The following is an 18,700-nucleotide window of genomic DNA, read 5'->3' on the forward strand; positions in this document are numbered from 1 at the left end:
TCATTGGTACTAGTGGGAGGAATAGTGCCCCATCATTGGTATCAGTGGGAGGAATAGTGCTCCATCATTGGTATTAGTGGGAGGAATAGTGCTCCATCATTGGTATTAGTGGGAGGAATAGTGCTCCATCATTGGTATTAGTGAGAGGAATAGTGCCCCATAATTGGTACTAGTGGGAGGAATAGTTCTCCATCATTAATATTAGTGGGAGGAATAGTGCTCCATCATTGGTATTAGTGGGAGGAATAGTGCCCCATCATTGGTATTAGTGGGAGGAATAGTTCTCCATCATTAATATTAGTGGGAGGAATAGTGCTCCATCATTGGTATTAGTGGGAGGAATAGTGCCCCATCATTGGTATTAGTGGGAGGAATAGTGCCCTATCATTGGTGCCAGTGGGAGGAATAGTGCCCCATCATTGATACTAGTGGGAGGAATAGTGTCCCATCATTAGTATTCGTTGTAGTAATAGTGCCCTATCATTGGTATCGGTGGGATGAATAGTGCCCCATCATTGGTATCAGAGGGAGGAATAGTGCCCCATCATTAGTATTAGCTGTAGGAATAGTGCCTAATTGTTTATATCAGTGGGAGGAATTGTGCCCCATCATTGGTGTCAGTGGAAGGAATGGTTCTCCTCTGTTGGTGCCAGTGTAAGAAATGGTTACTCCTTGTTGGTGTCAGGGGGGAGGAAAAGTAACCTGAGGGCCAGAGGCATGCAATGGGCCGCAGTTTGGAGACCCCTGCCATAGCCAAATATGTTCTGCCAAAGTACACTCCGTAGCTGTCCATGAAGATTGTACTGTTCCATCACACCATTCGAATCGAGCCGGGGCAAATTTGCTCTTCCACGAAACAGCAACAAGTATGAGCATGCAGAGACGTTTATGGAAACTTTGTAACAAACATGGATGTTTTCTCACCAAAGTGGAATTTTACTTTTAAATGGGCCTAAGGCATCTGTTAAAAAATCTAATAAACAAATTGATAGGTTCAGATGAATCAGCACAGCTGCTTTTGCCTTTGGCTGTAGAATATATGTGGCCAGGATCAGCTGTTCTTATATTTCCATCATAGAACTAGTACTATCAATAAGAGCAGCCACAACAATATTTCCTTTCAGCAATAAGTATAAGCCTAGGTTCACACTGATGCCATGCGAGTTGAATCTGTTTTGCAGTGCAAATTCAGAAGCAGCTCCAGTGCGAGTTGGTACTGGAATCTCCTAGAGTCCACAGATGCAGTTTCAATTCAAGTCTATGGCGCTACATTTCACACCACACTAAACTCGCACAGGAGCCTTTTTTTCATTGGATTCGCACTGCATATATGTGAACAGCCTCCATAGAAACTCATGTTCTTTCACTTGTCATGCGATTCCATGTATTCTGGAACACATCAGAAATTGCATCAGTGTGAACCAGGGCTTAGTGCTGGTTCACACTAGTGGGATTTCTGATCTGACTTGAGTCACACACAATCACATTGCAATGGAAATCACATTATTTTCAGTGGTGCCCATTCTCATCACTGCAGCTTAGCACAGTGCGATTTTGGAAAAGGTTCCTATGCTACTTTGGTGCGATTTACAGTGCAGCTTGGCCCCATAGAATATGCAGAAACACAGCCAAGTTTCATCAAAGTCGCACTACATAATCGCATTGAAAATTGCAGCAAAATCTCTTCATAGTAGTTTTAATAGTCAGCCACATCTGCTCAGACTTTGTACATTGTGGATGCAAGTTGCTTGATAAATCTGCCCTTTGGTATTTTCCTAATCTATTTTTTCATGGATCACATATCAACAAATTATATGTTTTTTAGTGGCATGTAGAAAAACTGTGCTTGATTGTAGGGGTCAGTCATACGACCCCTTGGTTTCTTAACCTTTTTCTTACTGGGCACTTTCACCCTCTTCCTGCCCATGCCAATTTTTAGCTTTCAGCATTGTCGTACTTGGAATGACAATTGTGCGGTCATGCAACACTGTTAGGCCTCTTTCACATGAGGTGGGCTCCATCCAGATCAGCATGGATTCTGCCCCCTGAACCCTTGATGATCAAAGCAGAACGGGCAGATGACAGGTCCATGTCTGCTCAGTTTATGCAGAGCAGACACTGACAGAGCCCACTTTGCTGTATGGGCAGTCGGGTGTAAATGTACTCTGTTGTCCAACTGCCCTCCTATCAGATCTGCCTAGATGGAGGAGAACGGATCCCCTTCCATTTTTTTTATTTTTGCAGACCATGGATTGGTTTGGGGATAGGCGGGTGAAAACGCACACATTTTCACATGCTAGTCAATAGGGGTGAATGGAAGGTCTGGTAATGTCCACCTCAAAAACTGATGGGCAGACCTGATTGAACCCTTCATGTGAAAGGGGCCTTAGGGTCTACATACTGTAACAAGGTTAGCTCGGCAGCGGGTGTGTGTGACCCCCTGGATGGGTGCACAACACAAAAAGATAGGCACAGCACAACAATAGTGGAGGTGAAAACAAACAGGTGCAATTTATTTACAATATTTACAGAAAAAATGATAAACAAAAAGAGACATCAAAATAAATCCTGGCCAACTTGGCTACTTACTGCAACAACAGCTTTTCCCTAGCTACCCACTAGGTACAGCCTGCTGCTATACCTAGTTGCTAGTACTGGGAGGTTAGCCACACAGGCTTTGGTCTCTCTGCACACAGATAACAGGTCAGCTCCCCAGCCAGTTCAGGCACAGATCTGGTTCCAGGGTGGAGCAACTCCCTAAGCACTCTGGGAAGCTTTATACAAGTGTTAATGAGCCCACTACCTTCAGCTGGGCTCATTATCTCAGTGCTGAAGGACTCAGCACTTCCCTCTAGTGGTACAAATCCCCATAAACCCTGAATCTCGGACAAATATATCGTCCATCCAGGACGCAACCAGGTGATTTCACCTGCCTACTGTCACAATACGTACGCTTTTATTTTATCTGAGATTAACCATTGCTTTCTATGGAGAACCACTGCCCTCTATCCTATTTGCCACAATTTGAGGCAGTTCAAGGTATAGTTTTACCCCAAATACTAATTTGCCATAGGCAGCATTTTTGCCTTTTCCCTTTTAGCAGATTCACCTTCCCTTTATGAATATGCCCCAGAGTGTTAAAGTAGTTCTAGGGTCACAACATACACATACCTCCTAACTTTTTGAGATGGGAGCGAGGGACACCTATTAACAAAAGAATGTTGACATAGGACACACCCACTGACACACCCACTGACACACCCACTTAAAAGGAGAATTATAAAAAAAAAATGATTAGTTAAACCCACAACTGTTTTTTTTTACCACCACTATTCTTTTATACTGGCTTTTGAATTTACAAATGCAGCAGTTTAGAAATTGGATGAAAGGTTTAGCACGGGGAAACACTTTTTTTTAAAGATTAAAAGTGCATTATTATATACAGCTATATAGATCAGACCAAAATGAAGACAAGTGAGCGTGAAAGAGTGACAGAGGGACTTTTTTCCAAATCAGGGACAGTCCTTCGAAATGAAGAACAGTTGAGAGCACATATCTTTCCACAACTTCCTGGATTTCCTGCATCCTTTGCAGCTTCTTCTCCATTTCTAAAGTTTACATTTTGACCATAGATACTCTTCAAAGCGAAATTGCAGCAGTAGAGCTGTGTAAGCTCTAAAGCCTGCCATAGACTATTCGAATCGAGATTTGAACCATGTATGGATAGGCTGAATGTACCCAAGATGATCAATCAATCAACTTGGGTACAACCAGCCTGCCGGATTTTACATGCGACCAGCGGCTATTATAGGCACTAGCAATAATCATTGTGTTCTCCTGGCAGAGACGGCTTCCCCCATCCCGTGTGGTTGCAGGAAAGAAATTTTGCTTCGTCTATGGCCTGCCTAAGTCACAGAGCATGTGACTGTGCTGGAGGCTAAGTGGACAATCCTCAAGTGCCAGCATTGTCTCTTGGGAGGAAATTCTGGGTACTTTTCTTCCCTTTCACTGGCCAAACTGAAGGGTTCGAAGAGAAGGTGGGATCACCATAAAGTGACTTTACCCTGCATGGTCTAAGCCAGGGTTTCTCAACCTCTTTCCAGTCAAGGCACCCTTTAACATTCTGCACAATCCCAAGGCACCCCATTCTAAAATGTAAAAAACTATTCTAATAGTTTTACATAATGCAGAAACATCTACATGTGTAGGACACCCAACATTAGAGGTGATTTATTCTTCCAAAGCAAATATTACTTTGCAAACTGGTACTGATTAGTATTCCAATGTTTCTCCCCTAGTTTCTCTCCCTCACTCAGCTCATGTGACCCCACTGCTGATAAAGAGGGGCAGGGGAGGGCCAAACAAGGATGCTGGGCAGGCACCCGACATCCTCCTTATCAACTAATGATGTCATTGGATGTTAGGATGCCGGCAGGTTGTAAAAGTGCGCAATGAAAACTTATGGCTCTGTGTAACGAAAAGGCAGGCTTGATCCACCTGCTGGCTTGTATACAATTTTTGGGCAGTTTTGAAGCATTTTGCCAAGGCACCCCTGAAGAAGCCTGAAGGCACCCCAGGGTGCCTGGGCACCCTGGTTGAGAAAGGCTGATCTAAGCACAGGCTCACTTCATTTAGCAATAAGTTGTCTTTTACCATCCTATCGCTCTTCTAACTTCCTCCTGTTTAACATCTTGAAATGCATACTGGGTACGTTTCTATAAATATATGCTGCTGAAAGGTCTCTAGGAGTAATCGGCTAGACAGTTTGATTATTTAATTTGAGCTCCAGCAGCTGTATTACTCATTGTCTCTATTTACTTAGATTTGTTTTTTTCGTGTAGAGAAGAAAAAAAACTCTATCATATTTGCAGTGTTTTTTGATTTCCTGACAAAAAAAAGGCAAAGAGCTTCAGGTACGCTTCTCTAATTCAATTAAAAAGCAAATATGCAAAGCCAATCAAAAAAGACAGAAAAAGATGATCAAAAAACAATACCAAATTTTATTCGTTAATTATTTTGTACTGTTTTGGTCATCCCTAAAAGGTTTCTTTTTTTGATTGGTTTTGCATATTTGCTTTTTGATTGACTTTGTAATCAGGGTCTATTTCTAATTTTTTTTCTCCTGTTAGGTCTTGCCTCCCCATAGAAATGTTTAGATTTTCTTTCCTCTTGTATGACTTCAACTGATCTTTTAAAAATATTTTAAAAATTACACTCTACCCTCAATTGCCATCACCCTTACCACATTCCTGAAAAACTGCAAAAATTCTAAAATATCCTCTTGAAGACCCGCTAACGTATATACACATTACAGGCTTCAAGTGGTTATGGTATGTTTTTTTTTTTTCTATCGGGGCGGCCGCCTTTTTTGTAAAAGCCATCCGAGTAGCTGATTAGCAGCTGGATTGCTTCCCGAATGTAAACAGTGTCATTTTTAAAATTGCAAAGAATCTGATCATGCCGATCTTGGTGTGATGATGAGGTCAGAAGAGAAGTCTAGGATCTAATAGGCCCCCAATCTCACTATAAAGAGTACATGTCACTGCCTATTGCTGTAACAAGGGATGTTTACATTCCTTGTGACGGCAATACAAGTGCTAAAAAAAATTAAATAAAAAAAAAAAATATGTGACGTGCCCCCCGTCCCCCCCCATGCTTGTGTACAAAGGCAAACACATGTGTCAGTCCCAGATGCATACGTAAATGGTGATGGCACCACACGTGAGGTATTGCCATGAGCATCAGAGCTAGAGCAATCATTCTAGCACCAGACTGCCTCTGTAACTCTAAGTTGGTAACCTGTAAAGACCTATATCGCCTATGGAAATTTTTAAATACCGTAGTTTGACATCATTCTAAAAGTGTGTGCAATTTTAAAATGTGACATGTTTGGTATCTATTTATCTAGTTAATTGGCGTAACATCATCTTTTATATGTTGCAAAAAATTGGGTATTGTGTTCGTGTTCAAGTAAATTCATGAAAGTGTATTTTTCCCCCCAGAAATTTGAGAAACCACTGCGCAAATACCGTGTAACATAAAAAAAAGCTCACCATTTTATTCTGTAGAGCCTTTGCTAAAATACAGTAAATCCTCTACTTACAAACATTCAAGTTGCAAACTTTCAAAGATACGAAAAACCTCCAAGTTTTGAACTTTCAAAGATGCGAACATGCATTTACATGTCAAATCATGAAAGTAGCACACGTGTCTGCCGGACAATGTCAGCTGCTTGCACCCTCTGCCACATGCGGTTGTTCTGCTGTGTACGTTACTGTATAGTACAATTGTGTATAGTAGTAGTGTTGATTTCAAGCCTAGGATGTCTGGAAGCAAGCATAAAAGCAGTGGTCTTGTGTGGTCACTCCATGCCAGCCCCTGTATGTCAGCTGTTACTGTACTACTCTAACTTTCAAGGTACTGTAAGATTAAACATCTTTTCTTTACAGTGTTTCTTGTGTTTGTTTTTTATGCATTATTTGTGTGAAAAGTATTATAAACCGTACTTTGTTGGACTTACAAACAAATTGGACTTACGAACGAACTCCCAGAAAGGAACTTGTTCGTAAGTAGGGGACTTGTATACAAAAGGGGACTGTATATATAATATACAGTTGTGACCAAAATTATTCAACCCCCAATGCTGTAAAGGGGTTTAGGGACTATAGTGTACATTTGGAATTGTATTCAGAATCAAATCCTACAAGGACGTTGTAACTACCCAAATGCAACTAAAATGACATCAATTGTTTATGTAATACAGTAGTAAATGGTTCTTATGTGGTTTCTTCATTGCCACAATTATTCAACCCCTTAAAGACTACCACTCTGAAGAACAGAGGTTCATACAGGTGCTTTCCATCAGGTATTGAAAACACCTGTGGATGTCACCGAGCAGCAATCAAGCATAATAAGCACCAATTAGGCAGCTTTAAAATGACTGTGATACTCAGCTCCTTCTAGACATTTACTGGTGTGGTTACAAACATGGTGAAGGCAAGAGAATGGTCCAGGAAGACAAGAGAAGAGGTGATTTCTCTTCACAGGAAGGGCAATGGCTATAAGAAGATTGCAAAGATGTTAAACATACCAAGAGACACCTTAGGAAGCATCATTCGCAAATTCAAGGCAAAGGGCACTGTTGAAACGCTACCTGGTCGTGGCAGAAAGAAGATGCTGACTTCGACTGCTGTGCGCTACCTGAAGCGTAGAGTGGAGAGAAGTCCCCGTGTGACTGCTGAGGAACTGAGAAAAGATTTGTCAGATGTGGGTACAGAAGTTTCAGCCCAGACAATAAGACGCACACTGCGTAATGAAGGCCTCCGTGCCAGAACTCCCAGGCGTACCCCCTTGCTGTCTCCAAAGAATAAGAAGAGTCGACTGCAGTATGCCAAAAGCCATGTGGACAAACCACAAAAGTTGTGGGATAGTGTTCTGTGGACTGATGAAACAAAATTAGAACTGTTTGGGCCCATGGATCAACGCTATGTTTGGAGGAGGAAGAACAAGGCCTATGATGAAAAGAACACCTTGCCTACTGTGAAGCATGGTGGAGGGTCAATCATGCTTTGGGGCTGTTTTGCTTCTGCAGGTACAGGGAAGCTTCAGCGTGTGCAAGGTACCATGAATTCTCTTCAGTACCAGGAGATATTGGATGGAAACGTGATGCAGTCCGTCACACACCTGAGGCTTGGGAGACGTTGGACCTTTCAACAGGACAATGATCCCAAGCATACCTCCAAGTCCACTAGAGCATGGTTGCAGAGGAAAGGCTGGAACATTTTGGAGTGGCCATCGCAGTCACCAGACTTAAATCCGATTGAGAACCTCTGGTGGGACTTAAAGAAAGCAGTTGCAGTGCGCAAGCCTAAGAATGTGACTGAACTGGAGGCCTTTGCCCATGAAGAATGGGCGAAGATACCCGTAGATCGCTGCAAGACACTTGTGTCAAGCTATGCTTCACGTTTAAAAGCTGTTATAACTGTAAAAGGATGCTGTACTAAGTACTAAGATTGAATGTCACTTGGGGGTTGAATAAAACTGATAATGCTGTGAGCACAGAAAAGACATTTGTGGTTATTTCATTATAACTGTTATGTTATATTTGTCTGACCTACAAGTGCCTCTTTAATGTAAATGTAAGCAAGATGACTGAATGATCAAAAGCAATGTCAAACTGGCCAAAACACTCAATTTCAGTGGGGGTTGAATAATTTTGGTCACAACTGTATATATATATTATATATATAATATTTGGGAGCTCCAAGTAATTTTAGAGCAAAAAAAATACTTTGGTTAGCCAAATCTCTCACTAGGTGCTTTTACCTCTCAGAATTGTAGTATTCAGAATGTGATATTCACATGCTGATTACTTATTTCCTCCCTCTGTAGCCAGTACAGAGCAGAAACACAGTGTGGGTCACTCCTGCTGCTTCGTTTTTAATGATCTTAATGGTTGGCAAATTTAGAGCAAATGGAGGTGTCGGCAGTGCTGAACATGGGCAGAGCCTGGAATTCATCTTCATGGTAAAACATATGAAAAAAAAGCAAAAATGCAGTGCAGAAAAATATTAATGCTGGCTAAACTTTTGGAAATTTCATGGAAGCTTTCCATCTTCAGCCTTTCACACGCAGTCTTGGTCGTATTCTGGTTTTGAGTAGTCAGAGTGAAAAGTGAAAGTTGGTCAAGAGAGCTGATCAACTGCCAATTCTGTGGTTTTGATCAACTTCTATTGCAGTTTTGTTTTGGCGGTTTAAGCTGAAATATTATTGATATGTTAGCTGGCAGATTTCTGAAGATCTTTGAAACTCATAGCCATCATTGCTCTTATTAAAAGCAAAATTGTCCAATGTATTGCCAGCATGGCCAACCAGAACTTTTTATAAAATGCTTGCTTTGTCTAATGTTAAAAGCAAAAAAAGTAACAATACAGTCTTTAGGACTCATGTACACTGCAGCTCAAAAAAGATATTCTAGAGCTGTTTGAGCTTTTTTTTCCTCTGCCTGTAAACTACCCTGCCACTAAACTTCTGGAAATGCCTATAGTGTGCATGTATGCAGCAGTGTTTGCTGACATCCATAGCTGCTTAGTACATTCTTCTTATTTTGAACAAGGACAGGAATATGGGACCTACCATTTATGTTCCATGTTTTAAAGTGCAGGCTTCAGAGGTATCATCCAGATCCTATCTCTTCTAGTTACTGACCTAGAACAGCCAGTGAGTCTGAAAAGCCTAAATTTCCATCCTCGATGCTTGATGCACAGCCAGGCAACATACATTGCTCACAGACTTGTATCCAGGAGACCGTAACCAGTCCTTGAGCTTGTTTTTTTATTTTATTAAGGGGTAAATAACTTGGATGGGGCAAGGGGTGTATGGGATGCCCAAGGGAACTGCAACTGAGGACAACTTCCTGGAACTATGGGGACAAAAATTCTCTTCTTGGAGAGCTGGCCAGCCTCTCCTGGTATACCACCCCAGACTCTGGACGATCCACCTCCATCCAGCTGTCTGAAGGAATCACTAAGTAGGGGATCCAGTACCTTCCACTGCAGTGTGTAACAGTCCCGGGTAAGTACGCTGGGTCAGAGGCAGGCCTTCAATTGGGCCGCTTCTTCCCTGCTTCACAGGTGGTCCTCGCTCTGGTGGTCAGTGAGGTCCTGAGCTTTCCTCCCTTTCCAGTGCCACTGCTTAGATGTGAGCCCCTTCCCAACTGAGCCTCTATGTTCCACTCAAACTCTCCTGCTGCTGAACAGGCTCCACCACATTTAAAGGATGCCCTGGCCCCAAGCTTCCTGCTTGGGGATTGGCCATATATGCAGGCCAGCCCCTGCTCACCTCCACCCACTGCTTCGGGAATCTTCTTCAAGATTCCAGAGCAGGGGAAGGTTGCAAGAAACTGACCTGCAGAGCCTCTCAGCCCTGACCTGAAATAACCCCTTCTTCCAGCCTTTATAGCTGAAAACCTATTCTAGCTCCCCCTAGCTATCTAGGAGGGTGGTACACCAGGATCGGATGACAGCCATGGGACTTGTTCCTTTAAACTGAAGCGATTCAACTCTAAAGTGGGGCGAAAACATTGTCCTATTTTCCAAGAAGGTTCTGGAACGACAAAGGCAAACGTTCTTTCTTATGTACGATTTCTATGTTTGTTACGTCTGATCATGTCATTTTTTTCTATTTGATTATTTCCATAGAACTACTGTACACATAGCGAAAATCAGACGTTGTGTTCACATACGATTAAGAATTTTCTAGATTGCGCCTTTGTTTTTTTTTCTCTGAACAGTTGGAATAGGCTGTTGAAAGCACTATACTAAGGAACAGATAATCGACCGGTTGTTCCTTGTACAGAATTTTTCTTCCAATTTTTATATAGTGGTTAGAAATGATCTCCTTAAGGGATGGTGGAATGAAAAACAGTTAATTACCAATTACTTTAATATTTTTCACAGATTTATTGCTGAAAAAACGTCTAAGACAGAGGATTAGGAATGCAGGATACCCAAAAAATAAAAAAGCTCAGGTTTTTAGCAAGGTTAGTTGGTGTAGGCCCTTTAGGAGCAGCATAGTTAATTCCAATGACCGTATGATAAAAATCATGGTTCTTTCCATATGTTTTAATAAGTAGAGAATGAACCCTCTTGAAGGTTTGCTCCATTTATCATCCTCAGTGATTGGCTGGGATGGATAAATACTTATAACTCAGATTTTATTACTTCTCACACAAACTAATGCCCAAGCTTAGGAAAAGCTTACTGAGCGCAGAAAATATAAACAAAAAGCTCAAGCTGGCTACAGTCTTGCTGTAAAACAACATAGAAAACTAACTAGGGACACTCTCTTTAAAGGAAGGATCCCTACAAATAACATTAGTGTCATCAAAGGTCCCAGTTTACGCAGTGGGGACAGTAGCGGGCTGTTTGTGAAAAGTAAGTAAGGACTGATTGGGTTGAATAAGTCCAAAGCATGGAGTTGGCCAACGGTACAGATCTTGTTTTGTCTTTCTTCTTGTAGGCAAAATACATTGATCTTTGTCAGTAAATGCAATGTGTTTTTTTTTTTCCAGAGTGACCGACTTTTTATTAAAGGTGGGAGAATTATTAATGATGACCAGTCCTTTTACGCAGATGTTTACCTCGAAGATGGCCTTATTAAGTAAGTGAATGAACAAATGTCAGCAGAAGGAATTCTGTTTATTGATAATACTGCAATAATCCAATGTGGAATTTCACGCACCCTTTGTCTTAATATATCTAAAGCCAAAACCTTTTTTTCACATTATGGATAGAGTATAGGAAATGGGGAAAACCAACAAGGGTATTGGAATGCAAAGCAACAGGCAGTTCACACTGTTGTGCTGTGTTAGTGAATGCACAGCTTAGTGTACTATTTTGGCGTATCCCAGGAGGAATGGACTTCTGCATGTTGACCTCCAAGTCAAGGTGAAATAAGAACCAAAACCCACAAAAAACCAAGATGTCAGCAACAATGACGGATATTAAAGGATCAACAAACATGGTATACTTACCTGCTCTGTGCAATAGTTTTTCACAGAGCAGCCCCGATCTTCCTCTTCTCAGGTCCCCTGCCAGCGCTCCAGTCCCTTCCCTCCTGCTTAGTGCTTCTATAGCAAGTAGCTTGCTATGGGGGCACCCAAGCTGCTGCTCTGTGTGTCCATTATCACACGGAGTGTGGCTTGGCCCAGCCCCTGCTCTCTCCTTATTGGCTCACTGGCTGTGATTGACAGTAGCGGTAGCCAATGGCTGGGGGCAGGGGGTGATGCTGCATACAGAATGTTTTTTACCTTCATGCATAGAAAGCATGAAGGTAAAATACCTTGAACCTTTACAACCACTTTACTGTGAGTATCAAAAGTTTTTTCCCACCAGTGCCTCCCAGCAGTGCCATCCACCAGTGCCCCCCAGCAGTGCCTCTCATCAGTGCCCAGCAGTGCCACCCACCAGTGCCCCCCAGCAGTGCCTCCCATCAGTGCCACCCATCAGTGCCGACCATCAGTGCCACCAGTCAGGGCTGTCAGCGCTGCCCGTCAGTGCCACCCATCAGTGCTGCCTATCAGTGCCCATCAGTGCTGCCTATCAGTGCAGCATCATCAGTGCCTCCTCATCAATGCCCACCAGTCCCGCCTCATCAGTACCACCTCATCAGTGCAACCTATCAGTGCTGCCTATCCATGCCACCTCATCAGTGCCCATCATTGCTACCTATCAGTGCCGCCTCATCAACACACATCAGTGAAGGAGAAAAATTACCTGTTTGGAAAATTTTATACTAGAAACAAAGAAAACCTTTTTTTTTCTCTTGCTCCTTTTTTGGATTATAGCGGCAATTAAATACCACCAAAAGAAAGCTCTATTTGTGTGTGAAAATGATTAAAATTTCATATGGGTACATGTGTTGCATGACCACGCAATTGTCATTCAAAGTGCGACAGCGCTGAAAGCTGAAAATTCGCCCGGGCTAATGGGGGTAAAGGTGCCTGTAGGCAAGTCGTTAAGGAGTGGGCGGCCTCTGTTGACCTTAACAACCAGTAAACAACATGGTTGTTAAGGAGCAGGCACCCGCCAAATCCTTAACAAGAAATGATTAATCAGCTGTCAGCGAGGTTCCCCACGGACAGCTTAATATAAATAAAAAAATCGAGAAAAAACCAGCGTGAGGTCCCTTCCCAATCCTTACCAGGACCTTTGGGTTTAGTAGGGATTTTATGGGGAACCCCACACCAAAATTAAAAAAAAGGTGTGGGGTCCCCCCCAAAATCCATGCTAGGAAAAAAAATCAGCACATGGGACAGTGCACACAGTAATTATGAAGTGTCCCTTGTGCTGCTGTCTAGTATTCGATGATACCGATTCTTTGCGGTGTGATTTGCGTTGATGGATGCAAATTGCACTGCAAAGAATAGCATGTGATTTGAAAAGGAATCTGATTCCTGTCCAAAGCGCATGCAGTTTCCCCTCTGCTCTTGTGTGAACCCAGGCTTGCCATAGCCCGAGTTCACACAGGAGCTGTGTGGGAAACATGCTGAGTCACATGGACGGTGCTGACCAATCAGATGCCGCCTAGCCCGGACTGTCATCGCTACAAGGAGAGGAAAGAAAGCAGCAGGGATTTCAAATCTTGTCTTCTTTCTCTCCTTCCTCACCACTGAGACTCAGAATTGGATGCCTGCAGGGAGGTTTCCTGCACCACTCATGTGTGAACTCGGGCTATAACAAGCCTGGATTCACACAGGAGCAGTGGGGAAACTGCATGCGATTTGGACATTAATCGCATGCTAATCATTGTGGTGCAATTTGTGTCCATTAACGCAAATCACACTGCAAAGTATTGGTTAAGGTATTGGGAGTATTTTCACAAGATCGAGTACTTTATTTAATTGAATTAATTTAAGTACTTTATTTAATGAAAATATCGGCAGCAATCCTGGTATCGGTCCATCCCTACTTTTCACTGATGGAAGCTATAGAATGGAGGAGGGGGCAGAAAGGGCCGGCATGAAGAGTGCCTTTGACAGGTCCAATGCTTGTATTAACCCCTACAGCACCGGGGATTATGGTTGCAGTGGTAGGAGTGATTCAGAGGAAAAGGAACACTTCTCAGTCGCTGTAAGCACTGTCCCTTGTGCTGATTTACAAAAGAAAAAGTTTTGACTTGAAGGAAACCATATAGGAGAGGAATAATAGAGCTGTCATTGCTGACTGGTTTTTGAAGGTGTAAGCTCTGGGGCCATTATGCTTATTCTTCCTTAATTAGTCTATTCATAGAGTTCTGATAACTTTATGCTCAATTATTATTTTACTACAAGGCACTCATGATAGTTGGTATCTTTTGTGTTTTTCTTACCAGACAAATTGGGGAAAACCTAATTGTTCCAGGAGGAGTGAAAACAATTGAAGCCAATGGACGGATGGTCATTCCTGGTGGCATTGATGTCAACACGTATCTCCAGAAGCCCTACTTGGGCATGGCAACATTAGATGACTTTTACCAAAGCACTAAGGCAGCTGTAGCTGGAGGAACTACCATGATCAGTGAGTAGACTGTAATACTTATAACCAAATTAAAAAAGAAAAAAGCGCCACTTACAAAAAACACCAAAGTGTCAGCAGCATATCCCACCCAAAATAAATTTTGGCAACAATAAACAAAATTAAAAGGTATGCGCTAATAACAAACTTATACAAAAGTGTATGTCATCATCCAAAAAACATTAGTGTTTTAAATAAATTATAGTGTCCAAACATAAATTAGTGTCCAAAAAAATATATATATATCTTCAGTGACTTGAACCAATTGTGAGAAATCCACCACCAAAGGAGATTAAATAAACTCACCAGAGCTAATGGCTGGTCAGATTATAAACCAGCAACAGCGCTTGTGCTCTGGGAGCAATGAACCCGATGTCCAAATAGATATGGTGATGTTTCAGACACTTCCGGATAATAATAATCACAGCCAAACAACTTTGCAGCCCAAGCTCTTATGATGAACTTCTCCACTCTTTCTCATACCTCCATGAGAGCATGCAGTACACTCAGGGACAAAAAAGAGAACATAATGGTGCAATACGTTTTTTTCATTTATCTCTTTAATAAAAAAGGTATAAGGAAACTCACAAACAAGGTGTCCAACAGACACCAGCTTCAATCGCAAAAAAGGGTTGAGATACAGTTAACGCTCACCGCAGATCTCTCCCATACAGCACAGACCAGCAAGGCTCTCTAACGTCCACATCAAGTAGGCTACGCCCGCTGTTGCTGGTTTATAATCTGACCAGCCATTAGCTCTGGTGAGTTTATTTAATCTCCTTTGGTGGTGGATTTCTCACAACTGGTTCAAGTCACTGAAGATATATATATATTTTTTTGGACACTATAATTTATTTAAAACACTAATGTTTTTTGGATGATGACATACACTTTTGTATAAGTTTGTTATTAGCGCATACCTTTTAATTTTGTTTGTAATACTTATTACCATGCATTCAGTTTTTTCAGAGTCAACCTCTCTCAATAAAGCTCATTTAGGAAAACCACCTACCTGCTCAGTGGCTCCAATTTTTGGTTAATAAAGTTATTTAAACCTGAACTTTGGGAATAATACTAAATCTAAGTCCCTTCCCCCACACTTAAACAATCATTTAGTCTACAAGTGCAGGGGTGTGGTGTATTGTTCCTCACTCCTGGCTCTGGCAGGCTCCCTCCATCTGTGTGACCAGTCCGGTGCTGCTGCCCCTATTAGGCTCTTCGGACCCTTAGTCACATGCTTGCTTCCTCCAAATACAGTGCAGGGTAATAGCCTTGCACTATAAATGATGAGGCCAGAGGACTCCCTACTTCCTGGAGCTTCAAGAGAACAGAACTGTAACCTGCCAGACTGAGGGATAGATACATAATACAGCTTGTCCCTTCAGCTCTAGACTAAATGAGCATTCAGCCCATTCAGTGCAGAGGCGGGCCCACTGTAAGGGTAGATTTTGTCTATTTCCCGGAGTTCAGTTTTAAGGTACACATGTACACTATAGTGACAGAATATTTGTTCAGTGCTCTAGTGGATCAAATATTTTAGCATAGTGCAACATGGGACACATTGGCAGCTATTGTACTGTTGCACCCAAGAGATAGAAGGCAGCGGCACAGTGTGCCTAGGTTCTCCTCACAGAAGGTCCTAGACGGGGCATTAGGTTTCCTGTCCCATACAGTAAAGTTCCATTTACGAGGATACCCTTTGTACTTCTCTGGCTTTTTTCTGTTGTATCAGTGGATAGCTTTGAGCGGGGTACAGCCTATGTCTGGTTTCTGCACTTGATGAGCAAACCGGATGACCCAGCATACAGGGCTTGGTAGAAGGTGATAATGTTTTATTACTGTACTTGGGCTTTGGGGTGCCATTCTAAATAAAAAGTGTTGTCACTGTTTAAAGTGATTTTAAAGGTTTAATTTTTAAGGAAAAAATTACAAACATACCTATACTTACCTGCTGTGTGCAGTGGTTTTGCACAGAGCAGCCCGGATCCTCCTCTACTTGGGTCCCCCGCCGGTGCTCCTGGCCGCTCCCTTCTGTCGGGTGCCCCCACAGCAAGCAGCTTGCTTTGGGGGAACCCGCTGCTCCATGTGTCCATTTACATACGGAGCAGGGGCTCAGCCCCGCCCCCTCTCACTTCTAATTGGCTACCTGGCTGTGATTGACAGCAGTGGGAGCCAATGGCTCACGCTTCTGTCTCAGCTAATGAGAAGAGGGAGTCCTGGGATAGCCAAGACTCCAGTATACATCGCGGGATCAAAAGGGGGCTTAGGTGAGTATTAGGGGGGCTGGGGAGGCTGCTGCACAGAAGAAGTTGAGCCATTAGGACCACTTTAAGCAAGTAAGGGGAAATCTTTTCAATATACTTTTATTTCCCAAAAAATGTTTTGGTTGAAGATTTTGCAGTTTTAGTAAATCAACCCTTAAGGGTTAGGATTTCAGCCTTTTGGGGACTTTTCCCTTCACTTCCTGTCCAGGTGACAGCAGGAAAAAATTTATGGGACACGGAAGAAAGCCAACAGAGGTTCTAACTTTTGTTTTTTGTTGCTGGTTCTGTCACCATTGGAGAGATTTACTATCACTTCTTGTGTCAGGATAAGAACTGTGGGAAAAATTCTCCAAGGGTGACACAGTACAGTGGGTATAGAAAAGAATCACCCCCCCTTTAAAATAATCACATGTTGTTGCTTTGCAGCATGAAATGAAGAAAGACAGTTTTTTTTCCAGCTGTATTTTCTCAGTGCAACTTATGACTTCCAAGTGAAAGATATAATACCAGCATGTCAAAAAAAAATTCAAAAAGAGAATCACTGACTTGGAAAAAGGATCACCCACTCCTAAAAATGACTAAGCTAATCACCTCAATGGCACACAAAGCCATTAGACTTTCAAGTGTGATCAGCTGTGGTAATTTTGATTAGCTCAGTGAGAAAAGAGCTTTCGTGGAGCATTTCAGTTATTGGTAATGCAGCTGAAGCAAACAATCAACTATGGGTAGAAAGACACCGACAAAAGATCTCCGGGATAAAGTTGTGGACAGGCACAAGTCAGGATACAAAAAAATTTGAAGGCTATATTAATGACTAGAAGCACAGTGAAGTTTAATATTAAGAAATGGTATTTGGTACAACACAGACCCTTCCTGGATCAGGACATCGCTCCAAACTGGATGAAAGAGCCAGTTGAAAACTGATCAGAGAGGCTACCAAGAGGCCTACAGCAACTCTGAAGTTGCAGGAATTGATGACAAAGAGCGGTCATTGTGTGCATGTGACAACAATATCACAAATTCTTCACAAATGTGACTTGTATGGGAGAGCTGCAGGAAAAAAAGTCACTCCTCAAGAAAGGCCACATGCAGTCATGACTGAGCTTTGCCAAAATACACCTTGAAGATTTTGAAGCCACATGAAAAAATGTGTTCTGGTCAGATGAGACTAAAATTGAATTATCTGGCCTCAATACTAAACAATATGTCTTGTGGAAATCCAGTACAGTTCAGCATCCAAATAATACCATTCCTAACACCAGCGAAGCATGGAGGTGGTAATATCTTGTTATGGGGGTGTTTCTCTGCAGCATGGCTGAGCACTTGTCAGGATAGAAGGAAAAATGGATGGGGCAAAATACTGTTACATTTTTTAGGAAAATTTGCTGCCTTCTGCCAGAAAGTTGTCACAGGGAAGAAGGTTTATCTTCCAACATGACAATGACACAAAGCACACTGCAAAAATGACCACACAGTGGTTGAAGGAGAAAAGGGTGAATGTCCTTGCATGGCCTAGCCAGAGCCCAGACTTAAACCTCAGTGAAAATCTGTGGAATGACTTGAAGACTGCAGGCCACAAATGATCACCATCAAAACTGAACTCGAGCAGTTCTACAAAGAAGAGTGGGCAAATATTGCAAAATCTAGATGTGCAACGTTAGTAGAGACATCAATAGACTGAAGGCTGTAATTAAAGCAAATGGTGGTTCAACAAAATACTGACACAAGGGGTGATCCTTTTTCCAATTCAGTGATTCTGTTTTTGCATGTTTAAGTTTTTTGTTTTCTAACATATTGGTGTTATATCTTTCATAGTTACATAGTTAGTCTGGCTGAAAAAAGCAAAAAGTCCATCCAATTCAACCATTAAAAAAAAAAAAAAGTTATAATCCTACACCCACAGTTGATCCAGAGGAAGGCAAAAAAAAACCCAGCAAAACATGATCCAATCTGTTCCTGCAGGGGAAAAACTCCTGCCTGATCCCCCGAGAGGCAATCAGATATTCCCTGGATCAACTTTACCTATAAATAGTAACCAGTTATATTCTGTGTATCCAAGAAAGAAACCAGGACTTTTTTGAAGCAATCCATTGAGCTGGCCAGAACCAACTCTTGAAGGAGTATATTCCACATTTTCACAGCTCTCACTGTGAAGAAACCTTTCCGTGTTTGGAGATTAAATTTATTTTCCTCCAGATGTAAAGAGTGCCCCCTTGTCCTCTGAGATGACCTCAAGGTGAATAGCGCTACACTATAACTCTTCACTATATGAACCACTGATGTATTTATATATGTTGATCATATCCCCCCTTAATCTCCTCTTCGCAAGAGAGAATACATTCAGTTCCTCTAATCTTTTCTTATAGCTGAGCTCCTCCATGC

General features: G+C 42.1%; 1 protein-coding gene across 2 annotated transcripts in view; it reads left to right on the top strand.

Annotated features, from left to right (window-relative positions):
* Positions 1 to 18,700, top strand: part of CRMP1 (collapsin response mediator protein 1) — a 127,299-nt gene that overhangs the window by 51,471 nt on the left and 57,128 nt on the right. For both annotated transcript variants that reach the window (XM_089677390.1, XM_089677391.1), the window contains exons 2-3: positions 11,072 to 11,160; positions 13,873 to 14,057. In XM_089677390.1, the coding sequence (XP_089533516.1) occupies positions 11,072 to 11,160; positions 13,873 to 14,057 (274 nt within the window). The remainder of the gene's footprint in view (positions 1 to 11,071; positions 11,161 to 13,872; positions 14,058 to 18,700) is intronic.

Source organism: Staurois parvus, unplaced genomic scaffold (assembly GCF_062004578.1).
Source record: "Staurois parvus isolate SC_StPar_1 unplaced genomic scaffold, SC_StPar_1.0 ptg000186l, whole genome shotgun sequence".
NCBI lineage: Eukaryota > Metazoa > Chordata > Amphibia > Anura > Ranidae > Staurois > Staurois parvus.